Source organism: Pyrus communis, chromosome 10 (assembly GCF_041283825.1).
Source record: "Pyrus communis isolate YQ-2024b chromosome 10, ASM4128382v1, whole genome shotgun sequence".
In the NCBI taxonomy this organism is placed as follows: domain Eukaryota; kingdom Viridiplantae; phylum Streptophyta; class Magnoliopsida; order Rosales; family Rosaceae; genus Pyrus; species Pyrus communis.
The window spans coordinates 31,472,100-31,488,027 of NC_142574.1; the positions used below are offsets into that span (position 1 = coordinate 31,472,100).

The 15,928-nt window shown below is 35.4% G+C and overlaps 1 protein-coding gene and 2 pseudogenes across 1 annotated transcript; 2 read left to right on the forward strand and 1 right to left on the reverse strand.

Moving 5' to 3' along the window:
* Positions 1 to 3,970: 3,970 nt before the first annotated feature.
* LOC137729944 ((3S,6E)-nerolidol synthase 1) lies at positions 3,971 to 6,891 on the forward strand. Its single transcript, XM_068468994.2, has 7 exons — positions 3,971 to 4,360; positions 4,478 to 4,754; positions 4,877 to 5,255; positions 5,370 to 5,588; positions 5,675 to 5,813; positions 5,970 to 6,218; positions 6,377 to 6,891. Exons 1-7 carry the CDS (start codon positions 4,199 to 4,201, stop codon positions 6,653 to 6,655), a joined length of 1,704 nt encoding a protein of 567 aa, XP_068325095.2. The 5' UTR covers positions 3,971 to 4,198; the 3' UTR covers positions 6,656 to 6,891.
* A 4,413-nt stretch (positions 6,892 to 11,304) lies between these two features.
* LOC148693901 ((3S,6E)-nerolidol synthase 2, chloroplastic/mitochondrial-like) lies at positions 11,305 to 13,349 on the forward strand (annotated as a pseudogene).
* On the reverse strand, positions 13,317 to 14,732 carry LOC137729947 (pentatricopeptide repeat-containing protein At2g18520, mitochondrial-like; annotated as a pseudogene).
* Between the last annotated feature and the right edge of the window lie 1,196 nt (positions 14,733 to 15,928).

Here is a 15,928-nt window from a genome sequence, read left to right on the forward strand (position 1 = left end):
ATTGTCTGCCTTCCTGTTTGGACGTCTTTCTTATCCCATTTTATTTGTACGATCATGATTAAGTCACGTTAATATTTTATATTAATTTTTTTTATAGAGATAATAAGACAAAAAGTAATAGGAATATAAAATGTTGATATGGCTTAACCATGACTGTACAAATAAGAAAGGATGGGAAGGGTATCCAAACAGGAGAAATAAGAAGGTGGACATTGTAACAGTGTTAAGTAATCATAATCATGGTTATAATAATTGATCAGTTGAATAAAGAAGGGAAAAAAAAAAAGAGGTGTGATATCCACAAATCATATTTTACTTCTCACATACCATTTTAATTTTCGTCCGTCGGATTGGATGAATTGAAGAAGATCAACGGACAGAAGTTATTAAAAAGTGTGTGAGAAGTAAAATAAAATGTGTGGATAGCACATCCCAAAAAGAAAACCAAAACATAAGTACAAGGCATGCAAATTGCTACCAGATCCGGACCGGTAGAGAGAAAAGGTAAGATCAAGAAAAATAAAGTAACCCTCGTTTTTTCATCATTCCGAAAGAATGAGCATCTTATTCGAATTTTCTTTACGAAGATTCTACTGATCTTTTAATTATATTCGTTCATTATATATAATGCGATCAATAATTATTGTAATTTTTTATTTAAAATTAAATATAAACAGTACCTAACGAAAACTGATCGCACGATATATGATGAACAAATATAATTAAAAGATTTTTGAAATTCTTACAAAAAAAATCCAAAGAGGATCCTCATTCGATCTGAAAATATCTTAGTTGCTGAATGGCCATGATTTGACCAAAGTCATTATCATGTCAGGATGTGATTTGTCAATGAAAAAGCCAATTGATAATGAATAAAATTCAAACTCTCAACGTACAATTAACCGGCTCAATCATGCAGTGACCCCAATTTTGAGTTTTTTTGGAAAATTGTATATATATTTTAATACTAACGAGATCAAAATTTTAAACTAAAAGATGTGAATGCTTATTATTGGATTATTGCTAAGTGTCAATTAACTTGCTTATTTCCTATTGATGATACATCATTTGATTTATAAATTTAAGTTAAAATTTTAATCTTTCTAGTATTATCCTTCCTCTTGTTTTTTTCTTTTTTTTTTTTTTAAATTTTTTCTTTTTATGAAGGACCATTAGTTACTTGATTCATTGAATTGAGAATTGTACATACATAAATTATTTGTTTGTTGTAGTACATTAGTACACCACGTAATGTGACGGTGCCCATATTTCCTCTTTTTCTTTTTTCCTTTTCCCTCTTCCACTCTCTGGCGTAAACCGACGGCGCCCATATTTCCCTTTCCTCCCCACCATTTTGCAAGCAACAACCCATGATTTCATGGGTTTCCTTCTCATACCAGGACTATGCCCTCTAGTGCGATTAGACCCGCAAATGGTGGGTCGGATCCACCTCCTAGACCTGCGGCCGGCTTTTCTTGGAGGGATTTAATTTTAGGAATACGACAAATGGCTAGCCAAATGGATACAACATAAATCCAAGCACATATTTAGCTTAAAATTAAAAAAAATGCTTGGAATACTATATTTTATAGTCAACGTGTGGACCAGGTAGGATCTACTTGTATTGGTGAGCTTTATTTCCCTTTTATTAAATAGTTCACATATAACTTGTAAAGTTTGGTTTCTCTAATCACTCTTAGAATTTTGTTTAATTTTCTGGAGATGCTTTATAGAGCTGTATGGTGATGAAAACTCTACAAGTACTACGTATGTATGTGAAAAAAGGAAGAGATGCATGGAATTAGGGTCCACATGAGAAAGTTAAGGTTTAGGGTTGCTGTTCTTCGTACGATAAGTAGTCCATAACCATTCAATTTTAAAAGAAAAAAACACAGAATGAAAGTTACAGAAGTTGTACTGTGCACTCGTTTTTGTTGAAGGCCGATTTTCCGGCAGTGTGGGAACTGGGAAGTGGGGCTAAGTGGCGACATAGAATTAGGGTCCACGTGAGCCTCGTACACATGCATCGTGATAATGTTAGGTTTGGTAGTACTTAACAAAGTTGTGGTATATATTTGATCACGATGTTCCTTCGCACTTTTCGTTTCCTTTTTCATGAAGGTCACGAATTAAACATTTTATTTGCTGCTGCTTACGAACTTTAGTACTTTAAAGTAAACTGTTAGGAAATTTCATTTTCCTTGCTTTAGTGGAAGAGAGTAAGACTACGTGTAACCGTATTGACTGAGTTTTAAAGGATATTAAACCATCCCTATTGTTTCTATGCCTCCTTAAATTTGATTTTAATATATTTTTTTCTTCAGTGTCAAATTTTGCCTTTTAACTCCTTGAAATTTAATTTTTGTTACACTTTACATGATTTCTGTCATGTCCACTTATCACTAATCATGTGACACAAGTATAAGATTACTCTACATGTCATAATATATATGCAATCTAATAAGCCTAAATTTTTATTACAAAAGACCTCAAGCAAGTTGTATTTAATTTATCAAGTTTTCGAAATGAGACTTTTACATTGTTCAACATTATTAACCCAATCATTGGGGAAAATCCCTTGATTTAAGTATTATCAACCAAACTTGTATTATCCACGGTCACAATTGCATATGGGTTGTACAAGTTATATCATGTCATTTACTATTACGACAGGTGGATCAAAAATGAGATCGAGTAATGCTAGAGATACTATATTTATGTGCATTACATTAATGATTAAAAATTTATGCTAGGAGATCACTTAATATTATAGTCTAGTGGTTTTCCTTTTCACTTGTAATCTTAGGTTCGATTCTTGCAAAAGGCGAATTTGAACCATATTATCGCTTGTCCATTGTGAGACTAAGCCCACCTCCCCCCTCTCTCCCTTAGTGTAATCAATATTGTTTGTTCCAAAAAAAATTATTTATGCTAGGGTACACCACGAGATCACACTTTTATTGAAGAGACGTGGGACAATGCTGTAAACTAAAATTGGATTTTCCTAATATTTCTATTAAAAAATTATCCTTGAATTTACAAACACATCAATTATATCGTACATGTAACACATCTTCTAAAAAATATGTAATGTCTCACATGCAAATGTAAACTCATATGAAACACAAGACACTATATGTTTTAAAAAACTGAAACAAAGTATGAAAGGAAAAAAAAAAATGTAATGTCTCACACACAAATGTGGACTCATATGAAACATGAGACACTGTATGTTTTAAAAAATTGAAACAAAGAATCTACGAAAAAAATGGTATACAAAAATCACTTCACTTGCCATCTAAAATTGGTTGAATCTTTTTGTTTTCCAAAATATAAAATGCTTTGAAGACTATTTTTATGAGAGGACAATTGACATGTGACAAAAAAAGAATGTCATAAACAATAGTTTGGTCATAATTAGGTGTTGTTGACTTGCTTCCGTCGAACTCACTAAATTATATTCAACCCAAAGAGTTCACTAAATAGTACATATTATTATAATGAACTACGCAATGTTGCACAAGGACATTAAGGCTTTCTGTTTTGTCGTAATTTTTTACCTCAAAACATAAAGAAAAGATAGATAGAGTTGAGATCCGCACAAGTTTGCGGAACCAAAAGGTTCCAGATCTGAGCATTATTCATTTATTTATTTTTAGTCACTAATAATGGGAAAATGTGTTTGAAGGCTTCCTTCAATATTGATGCCTTTATAGGGTTTGAGACATGCTTGGATAATACTTTGGTATACTGTTTTAGTGAATAAAAAATAATAAACATGCCATTATTATTATTTTTTTTTGGTTGAAAAACAAGAAATACGTGACATTTTTTTATTAGGCCAAATCAAAAAATGAGTACATAAAATACTCACTAGTGATCAATACCTAAGTATTATACTTTGCCGAATAGCACGACTTTCACGTTTTGTACACTTGATTTGAAGTTTAATTGTATTTGATTCTTTCTTGGACCCTTCCTAGTACATTTGAATTTTCAACCCCAAAAAAAAAAAAAAAAAAAAAAAGCGCAAATAACAAATACTCTAAATCAACGTGAAAAGTGTGCTAGCTCTTGAAGTATAGCGAAAATCGATTTTCATGGCGATTATAAATTGAGAGATGAAGAAGAGCGAAAAACATCTTATTTTCTCTGTTCGCCTTCTACTACTCTGGGAGTTGATTAGACTTACAGAAATATGGAATTTTCTATTTCCCAGTCCTCCTTTGCAACCTTGTCTCCTACTCCAGTTGCTCCGCAACACCCTAGTTCTGAAAAATGGAGCATCCCCGAAGATCACAGCTTGCTTTCTACTCCCTTAAAATCGCTTAACTCCAAAACGAAGTATACTTCATCTAAGGTAAGAAAAATCATCTCTCTCTCTCTCTCTCTCTCTCTCTCTCTCCCTCTCTCACACACACACACACACATGTGCATACATGGTTGAAGATCGACTCTCTTTAATTCCTTGCCGCAGGATGACATAATTTGTTTCCAGAATGAACAAAAACTGGACCACTTAAGGCATGCATTGAAAAAAGTGGGAGGAGAAGCAGTTGAAAGTTTGGACATGATCGATGCGGTTCAACGGCTAGGTCTAGACTACCACTTTGAAGAAGAAATTGACCAAATTCTCCAAAAGCAACATATAATATCTAGTACTACTGCTCATGGTGCTCACCATCCCACCGACCTGCATGAAGTCGCTCTCCGCTTTCGACTACTCAGGCAGCATGGTTACTTCGTCTCTGATGGTGATTATTAACTATAATTCAGTAATATAGATTGGTATTCGATACCAGTAAATTGACTCAATATAATTTCGATATTGTGATAACTAGCTAATTTATAAGTTGTGTTTATCGTGTGAATATAGATGTGTTCAACCATTTCAAGACAAGAGAAGGAAATTTCAATCAAATGTTAAGGGAAGACATCAGGGGGTTGATGAGTTTGTATGAAGCTTCACAGCTAAGTATAGAGGGTGAAGTTGTACTTGAAGAAGCTGGAAAGTTTAGTGGCCATTTCCTAAATTCATCCCTGTTACATCTCGACCATCACCAGGCCAGAGTTGTTGAAAACACATTGAGAAATCCTCATCACAAAAGCTTGGCCCCATTCATGGCCAAGAACTTTTTTGTCTCTAGCTTCCAAGGAACAAATAATAGGTGGTTAAATATATTACACACTGTTGCAAAAACAGATTTAAATATGGTCCAGTCCCTTCACCAGAAGGAAGTTGTTCAAGTTTCCAAGTAAGTCAGTGACTTTATTGGAAAATAGCACTTTAATCTTCAGTTGTTGTCTCTATATTTAATAAATTAACCAGTTGCTAATCAATGTTTATTTGTTTCAATTAACTTAATTAGATGGTGGAAAGAGCTGGGATTGTGTAAGAAGTTGAAGTTTGCAAGAGACCAACCTATTAAATGGTACATTTGGTCCATGGCATGCCTAACAAATTCAAACTTGTCAGATGAGAGGATTGAGCTCACAAAACCTATCTCATTTATCTATTTGATTGATGACATTTTTGACGTTTACGGGACGCTTGATGAACTCATTCTTTTCACGGAGGTTGTTAATGGGTAAGAATAATTAAAACATCCCGTAACTTCGTAATTAATTTCACTAGTTTTCACAGTGAATTGATCAGAACATTTTTATGCTACAGATGGGAAATTGGTTCTATAGAGCACTTACCGGACTACATGAAGATATGCTTCAAGGCTCTTTACGATATGACGAATGAAATCAGCTGTAAGGTCTATCAAAAGCACGGATGGAACCCGTTGCATTCGCTAAAGAAGACGGTATGTGTGTGTGTGTGTGTGTGTGTGCGCAAACTGTAGTATTTGCCTTATTGTTAAGTATATCTATCTAACTGGATTAATGTCGTGACAATTATGTACTAGCATATTAAGAAAGGCTTAATTATAGATTAATTCATTCTATTTGTTTGCATGCAGTGGGCGAGTCTGTGCAATGCATTTTTAGTCGAAGCAAAATGGTTCAAATCCGGGCACTTGCCTCGGGCTGAAGAGTACTTGAAGAATGGAATTATTTCTTCTGGGGTGAATGTGGTGATGGTCCACATTTTCTTTCTGTTGGGTGAAGGTATAACCAATCAAATTGTGGAGTTCTTGAATGGCACTCCAGCCATTATATCTTCAACGGCAGCAATTCTTCGGCTTTGGGACGACTTGGGAAGTGCCAAGGTAACTACATATTTATTGTATCATTTATATCAAGCACCCTATATTATGTGTGTTGGATGTCTTAGCCTATATATATTTATCCGTCAAAATTTGTAGCGTGCATGTACATATATGCACATAAAGCACGTCAGATTTTCTTATCGTCATACTAATTGTAGGATGAGAATCAAGACGGGGACGATGGGTCATATGTAAAATTGTATTTAAATGAACATCAAGGCAAGACCATGGAGGAAGCACAAGAACATGTTAAAAATATGATTTCAGAAGAATGGAAGAAGCTGAACAAAGAATTGGTGTCTCCTAATCCACTTCCCACAGCATTCACAAAGGCTGCCCTAAATCTCGCAAGAATGGTGCCATTGATGTATAGCTACGACGACAACCAGCGCCTTCCATCTCTTGACGAGTACATGAAATCGATGCTTCATGCATGAAGTTGATTTGATTTCGATTTCTTACGTGCAATGGGTCCAAATAGAATTACCCTAGCTAGTTTATAATGTATTAATATCCTATTGAGTAAGGAATAAACAACTAGAACATAAGTGCAAGGCATGTGAATCTCTACCGGAAGGGAGAATGTAAAATGAAGAGATTAATTTGATGCTCTTCAGTTGTTTTATTTTCTGAAAAAAATAAAAATATCCTAGTTCTTTCCTCCCAAAGAAAATATCCAAGTTGTTGAAGGGCTGAGATTTGCTAAACTTGTTACAAACAAAACTTTTATGTGGCCCTCCAACTAAAAACTGATTAACAATGAATAAAAACATCCCAGAAGTGAGACTTTAATTTTTCGGTACAAAGTTCATTCTCTCAACTTCATCAACCAGCTGGATCATGAATACCTTGTCCACATGAATTTGGGGCAAATATGTGGCCCCAACATTTAGTAGTTTTATCGAGGAATTTCTCTAAAACTAATGCTTTTTTTTAGTGGCCATGTGATTATAAATTAGTTCAACTATCTATTAATTGTTTGTCATGGCACGTGATTGGTTACAGTATTTGATTTTATTGAATTGAGCTTTTAGCCTACAATGCAAACTCATTGTGTGGTCATTACAAAAAACAATTGAAGATATTTCTGTTACTCAACAACCTTATAACAGTCTTAGCAACCTGGTTATTGCTGCCCTAAGGACTTTGATATTTAAGACTTGGGGACACTTTCTTGGCATTTAGATTACTTAGAATCAAGAGGGGTTGTTTCTTTCTCAAGCTAAGTACGTGTCTGGTTTACTTACAAAAACAGAATTGTGCCATATAACATATTGCTCAAAGATGATGGGGTACCTTTTAACAATCTTGAATTGTATAGAAGTATTGTAGGGGCACTTCAGTGCCTTACCTTTACTAGAACAAATATTGCATTCTCAATGCATCAAGTCTGTCAGTTTATGCATTGTCCAATGGAGTCTCACTTTCTTGCTGTAAAAAGGATACTTGGGTATTTGTAGGGTACATAGAACTATGGTATTTAATTTGTTAAAGATATCTTAGATTTACATGCATCTGATGATGCTGATTGGGCTGGAAACCCTATTGACAGAAGGTCAACAACTGGACTTGTAGTTTTCTTGGGGTATAATCCTATCTCTTGGTCTTCCAAGAAACATAACGCAGTTTCTCAATCCTTTATTAGGCTGAATATAGAGTCGTTGCCTCCACATCAGCTAATATTGATTTGATTGGACAGTTACTTGTTTTTTTTCAGATTCCAGGGCCTATTCCTTCTACATGGTTCTATGCTAACTTGTATGTCATTGCTCTTACATGTAATCCAGTTGTGCATCAAAGGACAAAACATATATAGATTGATGTTCACTTTGTCAGGTAAAGGGTTGCTAAACAACTTTTACACATGCAATTTGCCTCATCAAATGAACAGTTTGATGATATCTTGACAAAAGAATCATCTGCTCCATTTTTTTCATACACATTGCAGCAATCTTAGGCTTGATGCTTCCTCTCCTGAGCTTGATAAGGGATAATGACAGTATAGAATCAATGGATGCATAAATTGCCATGTGTCAGTAGATTACGGAATCTGTTATAAGGCTGTTAAGATTGTTATAAGGTTGTTGAGTAGACTTAGTTACTAAGAAAGCAGATATATATCCAAATGTACTCTTTGTAATTCACTACTGAAAATATACAGAACATTTTCTTCCTCTTCAAGCTTCCTCTTTCTCTCTACAATCTCTCTTACTATTCTTCATGTCTGCAAACATTATCTGTTTCTTTACATAAATACCACGAAGATATTTATTAAGTATCCGAATTGGGGAATTCATGACATAATCAAACAATTTCTTTCTCCGGACCCTTTGAGAATAAGAGTAGGATTCTTTCCCCTTTTTTTTCTCTCCCCTTCCCTCCCCTCCTATTTGAATGGTCACGGTTAAGCCATGTCAACATCTTATAAAAAAAAAAATCAGGTAAAAAGAATTCTCTCTTACCGTCGACGTTTCCTTATAAAAAAAAAAGTGACATAATCAGAGAATGCAGAAGAACAAAAAATAAATATTGAGGTCACATTGAACTAATAAATAATGTTGTACCACGATATATTTGCTAGTAAAAATTCATCAAAGGAGATACTTCGAAGACGCTTGATCGTATTTCCTATTGTTTGTTGACTCACTTGCAAGTTAAATTTTCTAAAACTAACGGTTGCAATTAGTTTTGAGTGCTACCTGGATTACTTTGTTGTATTCATTCCCATTCCATCCATCGTTCTTGATTTCTTTACACCAAGATGAGAAGCCGTTGTTGTATGAATGAAGTGTTGTGTTACTATGGCTTCTGTTTATTCAAATAGAGTTTTGCTTGGTTAAATGTTGACAAAATGGAATAATATAGTACATTGAATAATGTATAATCTATTTTTTAGAAAAATAAGATAAATTTTACTTTATTAAAAAAGTATGTACAATAGAATTATTAGTTCGTAAAATGAGAAACTTACAATGTACAATATTTAAAGAAATAAGAAATACCTTGACAAGGGTTTAGAGTCTAGAATTTAAGAATGATTCACCATTTTTTGCCTTCTAGCTTTATATATAAATTAATCAGTAATTTTTTCCTTAATTCCAGGACTTTTTTTTTTTTTTTTAGTCAAAGCTTCATTCCAAGACTATTGGTCTATATAGAAATTTAACGCATTACAAACACAAGTTTTTGTTCATGGTATTCCTCGTATAGTCTTGTACAAATACTGGTAGTCCACAAACATAAATCAAATACAAAACTTCGAACACCACATGGGACATTTGTAATGGACAACACATTCTAAACGCACAAAACGTATGGTTTCAACTAAAATTTATTATGTTTAAAGCATGAATGATAAAATCCAATTCTCAGTTCCCTATTCAACCTGCAAGTAACACTGAGAGATAGGGAAGAAAGGGGAAGGAGGGAAGAGAAGGAGCGGTGCTCCAATATTTTTTTGGTATTTTGATTTCGTTTTGTAAAATTTGTTCTTATCTTTTACCTCCAGAGCATGAGCTCATATATAACTCTCCACTCAAACAAACTGTCAGCTGGCTATGACTAATCACTCACTAATAATTATTTATTTAATCTGCTAATGTATCACTGATTGTGGTCAAGGTATTAACAGGGACATAATAATGAACAAATTAAGTGATGTGAAATACATGTGGTTGTTGAGCTTCACACATGTATTGATTTATTTTGATACCATGAAGGAAGTTGGCGTTCTATCATAAAATCATTTGAAAGTAAGCAAATATTTTGAAATGTCATATGAACTTGTATGCATTTTTCAATTTGTCATATAAACTAAAATTGTAAGCAATTTGTCATATCAACTTTATGAAATCATTAATTTATCATCTCTCCCTAACTTCGTTACGTTTTCCATCCAATATAAGTGACTTGTGTTTAGGGTTATTCGGTCATTTTAATACCTTACTTCCCTTTTATTAAGTTATATTCGACAAAAAACTGTAGGGTTTATCAGGCAATGGAACAATATTTTTTTATATGATAGCAATGAAATGATCATGCAATGCACTCTCTTATGGTTATTCCAAATATGTAATGATACACAAGTGGGAGTTTGCATTTTAGCATGTCACTAAGACATAATTTCATACGGGCTCTATAAATGAGAAACATGTTGACGTTTTGTGGCATAAATGGAGTTGTAGATCTATATGTGCTAAAGAAAAGTAAAAAAATTAAGTGTTTGTACTAAAGAAAAGTAAAATACATTTGAAAAGATGTTAAAATGACCTAAATAACCCCGAACACAAGTCTTGTGTGAGACACTTGACTTATATTGGATAGAAAACTTAACGGCAGTTAGGGTGAGATGACAAATTAATGATTTTTTAAAGTTGGTATGACAAATTGCTTAAAATTTTAGTTTATATAACAATTTGAAAAATAGGAATAAGTTCATATGACATTTCAAAAATTTTCACTTGAAAGTATCAAAAGTAGCCTAATTCCTTATAAACACGTATAAGGTTTCTTATATTCTCAATGTGGGAACTCATACTCTCTATGTATTAAGAGCAATGTAGGTTGATGCATGGAATAAAAATTCTTTCAAAGTTATGAAAAAGAGTGAAAATTCTAAAATATATTAATGTATAACATACATTTATACAATGACGGAGTCTTTTTTTTTTTTTTTTTTTTGGGGGGGGGGGGGGGGAGGTGGTGGTGGTGGTGGGGTGGGTTGCGGATAGGCAAAACATATAATATAAAAGAAACATTTAATGACGAATAACTTGTGCAAATCAAGGAATAACGTAAGCTTGCTTAAATGGTGCGAGAGGGTCAGGGCCACCTACAATCTATGTCAGGCTCCGGCCCTGGTTAGATACATGTGCCGAAAAAATTCAACAAATTTAAACACTTGTACTCTTCCTTCTATGGCATTTTCTTCTCAGGCCAACTTTGCTATCTCCACTCCAAATATTGCTCAAAAAAAGATCCTACTTATTGGGCACTCTAATCTCATTCAGCTATTTATATCCACCTATGTCCACTCTTCCAATAACTCCACCTTGCTTGCAGGATGACATGCCGTTTCTAACATGAATAAAAGTTGGAGGTATTCAGGAATGTATTGAGCAAAGTAGGAGGAGAAGGCGCGCTCGAAAGTTTGAACATGATCGATGTCGTTCAACGTCTAGGTATAGATTACCACTTTCGAAGAACAAATTGACCTAATCATATCTATCAGCTCATGGCCTTTCTCATCAACATAATGACCTTCATGAAGTTGCCCTTCGGTTCTGGCTAGTCAGACAACATGGTCACTTCGTGCCCGAGGGTGAGTATAACTAAAATTTTGGTAACAATTTGTTTCGTATATTTACGTAGTATTGTAGATTGATATTCAGTATCAGTCAATCACTCCCAATTATAACTTTTGTTATTAATAGATGTGTCAACAACTAGAAGGAAAGCGAAGGAAGCATTTTAAGAAAATGTTAATTAGTTTAGAGGTCAAGGGATTGGTGTATGAAGCTTCACGGCTAAGCATGGAAGCAGCAGATGCACTTGATGAAGCTGGAAAATTGAGTAGTAATCTCCTAAATAGATCATTGTCCTATCTTGGTCCTCATCAGGCCAGAGTTGTGGGGAACACACTGGAGTACCCCCATCACAAAAGCTTGGCCACATTCATGGCCACTTTTTTTTTTTTACTAATTCCCTAGCTGGCATGAACAATAGATGGCTAAATATGCTACAGGATGTGGGAAAACGGATTTTAATTTGGTTCAGTCCTTACGTCAGAAGGAGATATTCAAATTTCCAAAGTTAACTGACATCGTGCATTTAACAGCATTTCTTTAAAATGTGGTCCAATTTATCGTCAGCCATGTTGTGCACATATCTACAAGGTCGAAGTACTAACAATATTATCAATATCAAGAATATATCCGCATGTAGACAATATGATTAACTGCACTATAGAAATCCTAATTTGTCTGTTTATTTCATCCAACAAATTAATTAGGTGGTGGAAAGAGATGGGACTGCCTAGGAACTGTAGTTTGCGCTCAACAGATCCAAACTGAGAGGATTCAGCTCACAAAACTATTTATTGATGACATTTTCGATGTACGAGACGCGTGATGAACTACCTCTCTTCACTGAGGCCGTCAATATGTAAACAATAAAATGTCCTGTACTTTCTTAATTGGCTTCACCAGTTTTCACCGTGAATTGATCAGTAAATATTATAGAGCACTTAAACCGGACTACATGAACATATATTTAATGGCTCTTTACAATACGACGAATGAAATCAGCTGCAAATTCTATCAAAAGCATGGGTGGTACCCATTACGTTCGTTTAAGGTAATATATTAAACCGGATTAGTGTCATGAAATTTAATTACTAATTTGTTCAAGAAAAGGTTTAACAGATAGTTAATTCTACTATCACGTGCAGTGGGGGATTCTGTGCAATGCATTTTTATCAGAAGCAAAGCGGTTCAAATGCGGGCACTTGCCGAACGCGGAAGACTACTTAAAGAATGGTATTGTTTCTTCTGGGGTTTGTGCGATGATGGTGCATAGATTCTTTCTCTTGGGTCAAGGTACAACGAAAGTGTGGAGCCATTGAATGAAACTCCAGAAATTGCATTTTCCAAAGCAGCAATTCTTTGGCTTTGGGAAGATTTGGGAAGCGCCTAGGTGATTATATATATAATCAGATTCAAATCAAACACGTTACATAGAGTAAACATCTTGTTCATATCTCTCAAAATGTGCATAGTTTGACTGAAGGATGAGAATCAGGATCGGCACGAGGGGTCATAGATACGACGCTACTTAGATGAAAATCCGGGTTCTTCAATGGAGGAAGCACAAGAAAATACTGTAAATATGATTTAAGAAGAATGGAAGCAGCTAAACAAAGAATTGGTGTCTCCTAAATACCCTTGTCCAGCGACATTCACCACGGCTTCCCTTAATCTTGTAAGAATGGCCCCGTTAATGTGTCGCTACGATGATGACCAACACCTTCCACCTGTTGAGGCGTATTTGAAATCTATGCTGTATGAAAATCTGTGTAATAATAACTATTCAACACTGAAATTGAAGGAATATTTGAAGCTTGCACAAATTTAACTATAAAATTTAGAAGGGTCTAGCAATAAAAGCACAAACATTTCGACATGCGAAAAGAAACAAACAACAACAGAATTACATTATTCCTCTGAAGGCAACTGCAAATTGTAACGCAGCTATGTATTTGTGTTCCCAAGCCTCACAATCTTCTTTGCGTCATTGATCCTGGAAGCGTTAGCTAGCCCATCCACCAGTCTGCACTCTGCAGTAACTCCACATCCACAAGGAGACGCCTTTTGAAAATTTCCTCGCCGAGTTCAAAGGCTATGTCCAAATCACCCCTCTCGCAAACAAAAGGAACAAGAGCCTGTGGAAAGTCCATTTTTGCAGAGCACAACTACTCTTCACCAGTTAACGATACCACTGTTTAGCTTCTTCTAATTTACCCTCATTAACAAATCCCTTGATCAAGGCATTGAAGCTTAACATTTCAGGTTTACTTCCTTGTTCCTCATTTCCTCGAATAATTTAACCGCCTCGTCAGTTTTCTTCTCCGAAGCCAATCCCAACAACCTGGCATTGTAGCTCCTAACATCAGGGACAACATTCTTCATTCGACTCCATATCTTCTCGGCTGCCAAAAACTGACCATTCGCAAACAACGCATTCATGATCGTGTTGAATGTGATCATATCCGACTCAACACCCTTCTTCTCCATCTCAACGACCATCGAAACCGCCGCCTTGATCACAGTATTATACGACACCATATCTAGTTCAATTGACAACTTCTGAGAGACCCCTCTGAAAACCTCATCAACCTTGTCAAATTTCTTGGAGTTAACACAAGCACCCAAGAGGGCATTAAAGGACAAGACGGTGCGCTCACAGTTTTTCTCAGGCATTTCGTCAAACACCGGGATTCTCGAACATGCCAGATTTCCCGTGAAGCGTAACCAGTCGGACAGCGAATCCCTCGTTGGAGAGGTCCGCGTGCTGCTTCTCGTCCTCCAGGATCTCCTCGATCCACTCGAAGCGTTTTGCGGAGGCGAGACGGCGTACGGTGTCCTCGTAAATGAGAGTTTGGTATGGAAGCGATAGAGCTCGGATGATTTTTTGAACTTCTCAACGAGGCGTTTGAGGTTGCGCTCTTTGTAGAGGTCGGTGGAGATGGCGCCAATGCTCCTACTGCTGGTGACGTTGGATTGGGTGGCGGTGCAGAAGGAGCGCTGGAGAACTCGAGAGAACGACATCCTCTCGGAGGTGTTGGCCGCGGGATTTTCGGATTTGGGCCTTTGTAGTTAGTACGTTTGAGAGAAAATAACTCGTCCTCTATTTCTTAAAAAACATTATAAAAAAACAGAAAAAAAAACAACTCGAACTCTTTGGATACGGGCTTGAGTCTTGACCGCAGCCCAAAAAGAAAATGTACCCGTTGAGCATATTGGACTAGGTTATTTAGCTGTAAAATATGTAATGTGACAACACATATATGAATACTTGATGAACATGCGTCTTGTTCCTCTCAGTAATCTTGTCCATTGACTAAATTTAAGGATCCAGATTATTGCACTAAACTTATACATGTATATGATTAAACCGATTCCCAACCTAGGCCGTTTATGCATCCAAAAACGCATTATAAGTTCTGTAACAAAAATTGGACTTTCCGTTTCACATTCATTTATTGTCGTTATTTGTTCTACGTACTCTTGACTCTTGAGCCTTTTCAAGACTAAAATTATAACTCATACATTGTTCTTCAACAGTAACACATCAAGCTTCGGCAGTCGCATATGCATTGGAGCATCCTTATCACAAGAGCTTGACAAAACTAGAGTTCAGCATGGTTTAGTCTCTAATTGTTTAGACTCGATTTAACACCATCGCCCGCTATAATTAAGGCTGTTGGATGAAGAAAGGATTCCGGTTTTACACGTTAGATTTTGAGAGATTATTATTGTGATTTTGTCATGGTATTATTGCATTAGGATCAATCATGGCCGATGCCAGAAGATAGGCTGCTCAAGTTCAAATGAAGATCCCATGCAATCCTCTGGATAAGGATTGCTTTTGCTTGGTCGGTAAAGCTGGGATTAAAGATCCTCTGTTGTTTTATGGACTAATGTGACAAGGAACGTGAAAAAACTTTACCATGTTTTGCAGAAGGGATGCTGATTGTGATTAAGATGGTACAATTTGTAATGACTTTTCAGACTGGGTTCATAGTGGACTAATGTGAAAAGGTGATGTCAAATTTCTTTTTTAATTGTTTTATTATGTAGATCCTATTAATTCACTAATTATAGATCTTGAAAATGTATTTTAATTGATTTTTTTTTTTAATGCATCCTAGATATATCATTTATAACAAAGAAACATATCGGTTGGAAAAAAAGAAAATCTGACATTGTCATGTTAGCCATCAAATTAACATTTGATATTTATATTTTGACATCTTCTTTAGAGATGATCTTAGTTGTATATGTAGGTGAAAAAGGACGATGCATGGAGTGGAATTAATACCAATTTAGCTTTCAGTCTCGGGGTTCGTAATCAATGTTTAACAAAAACAATGAAAGTTCCACAAAGTTAGGGTTTTGGGTTGTTGTTCTTCTTAGAGGGAAAAGATTCCTCTT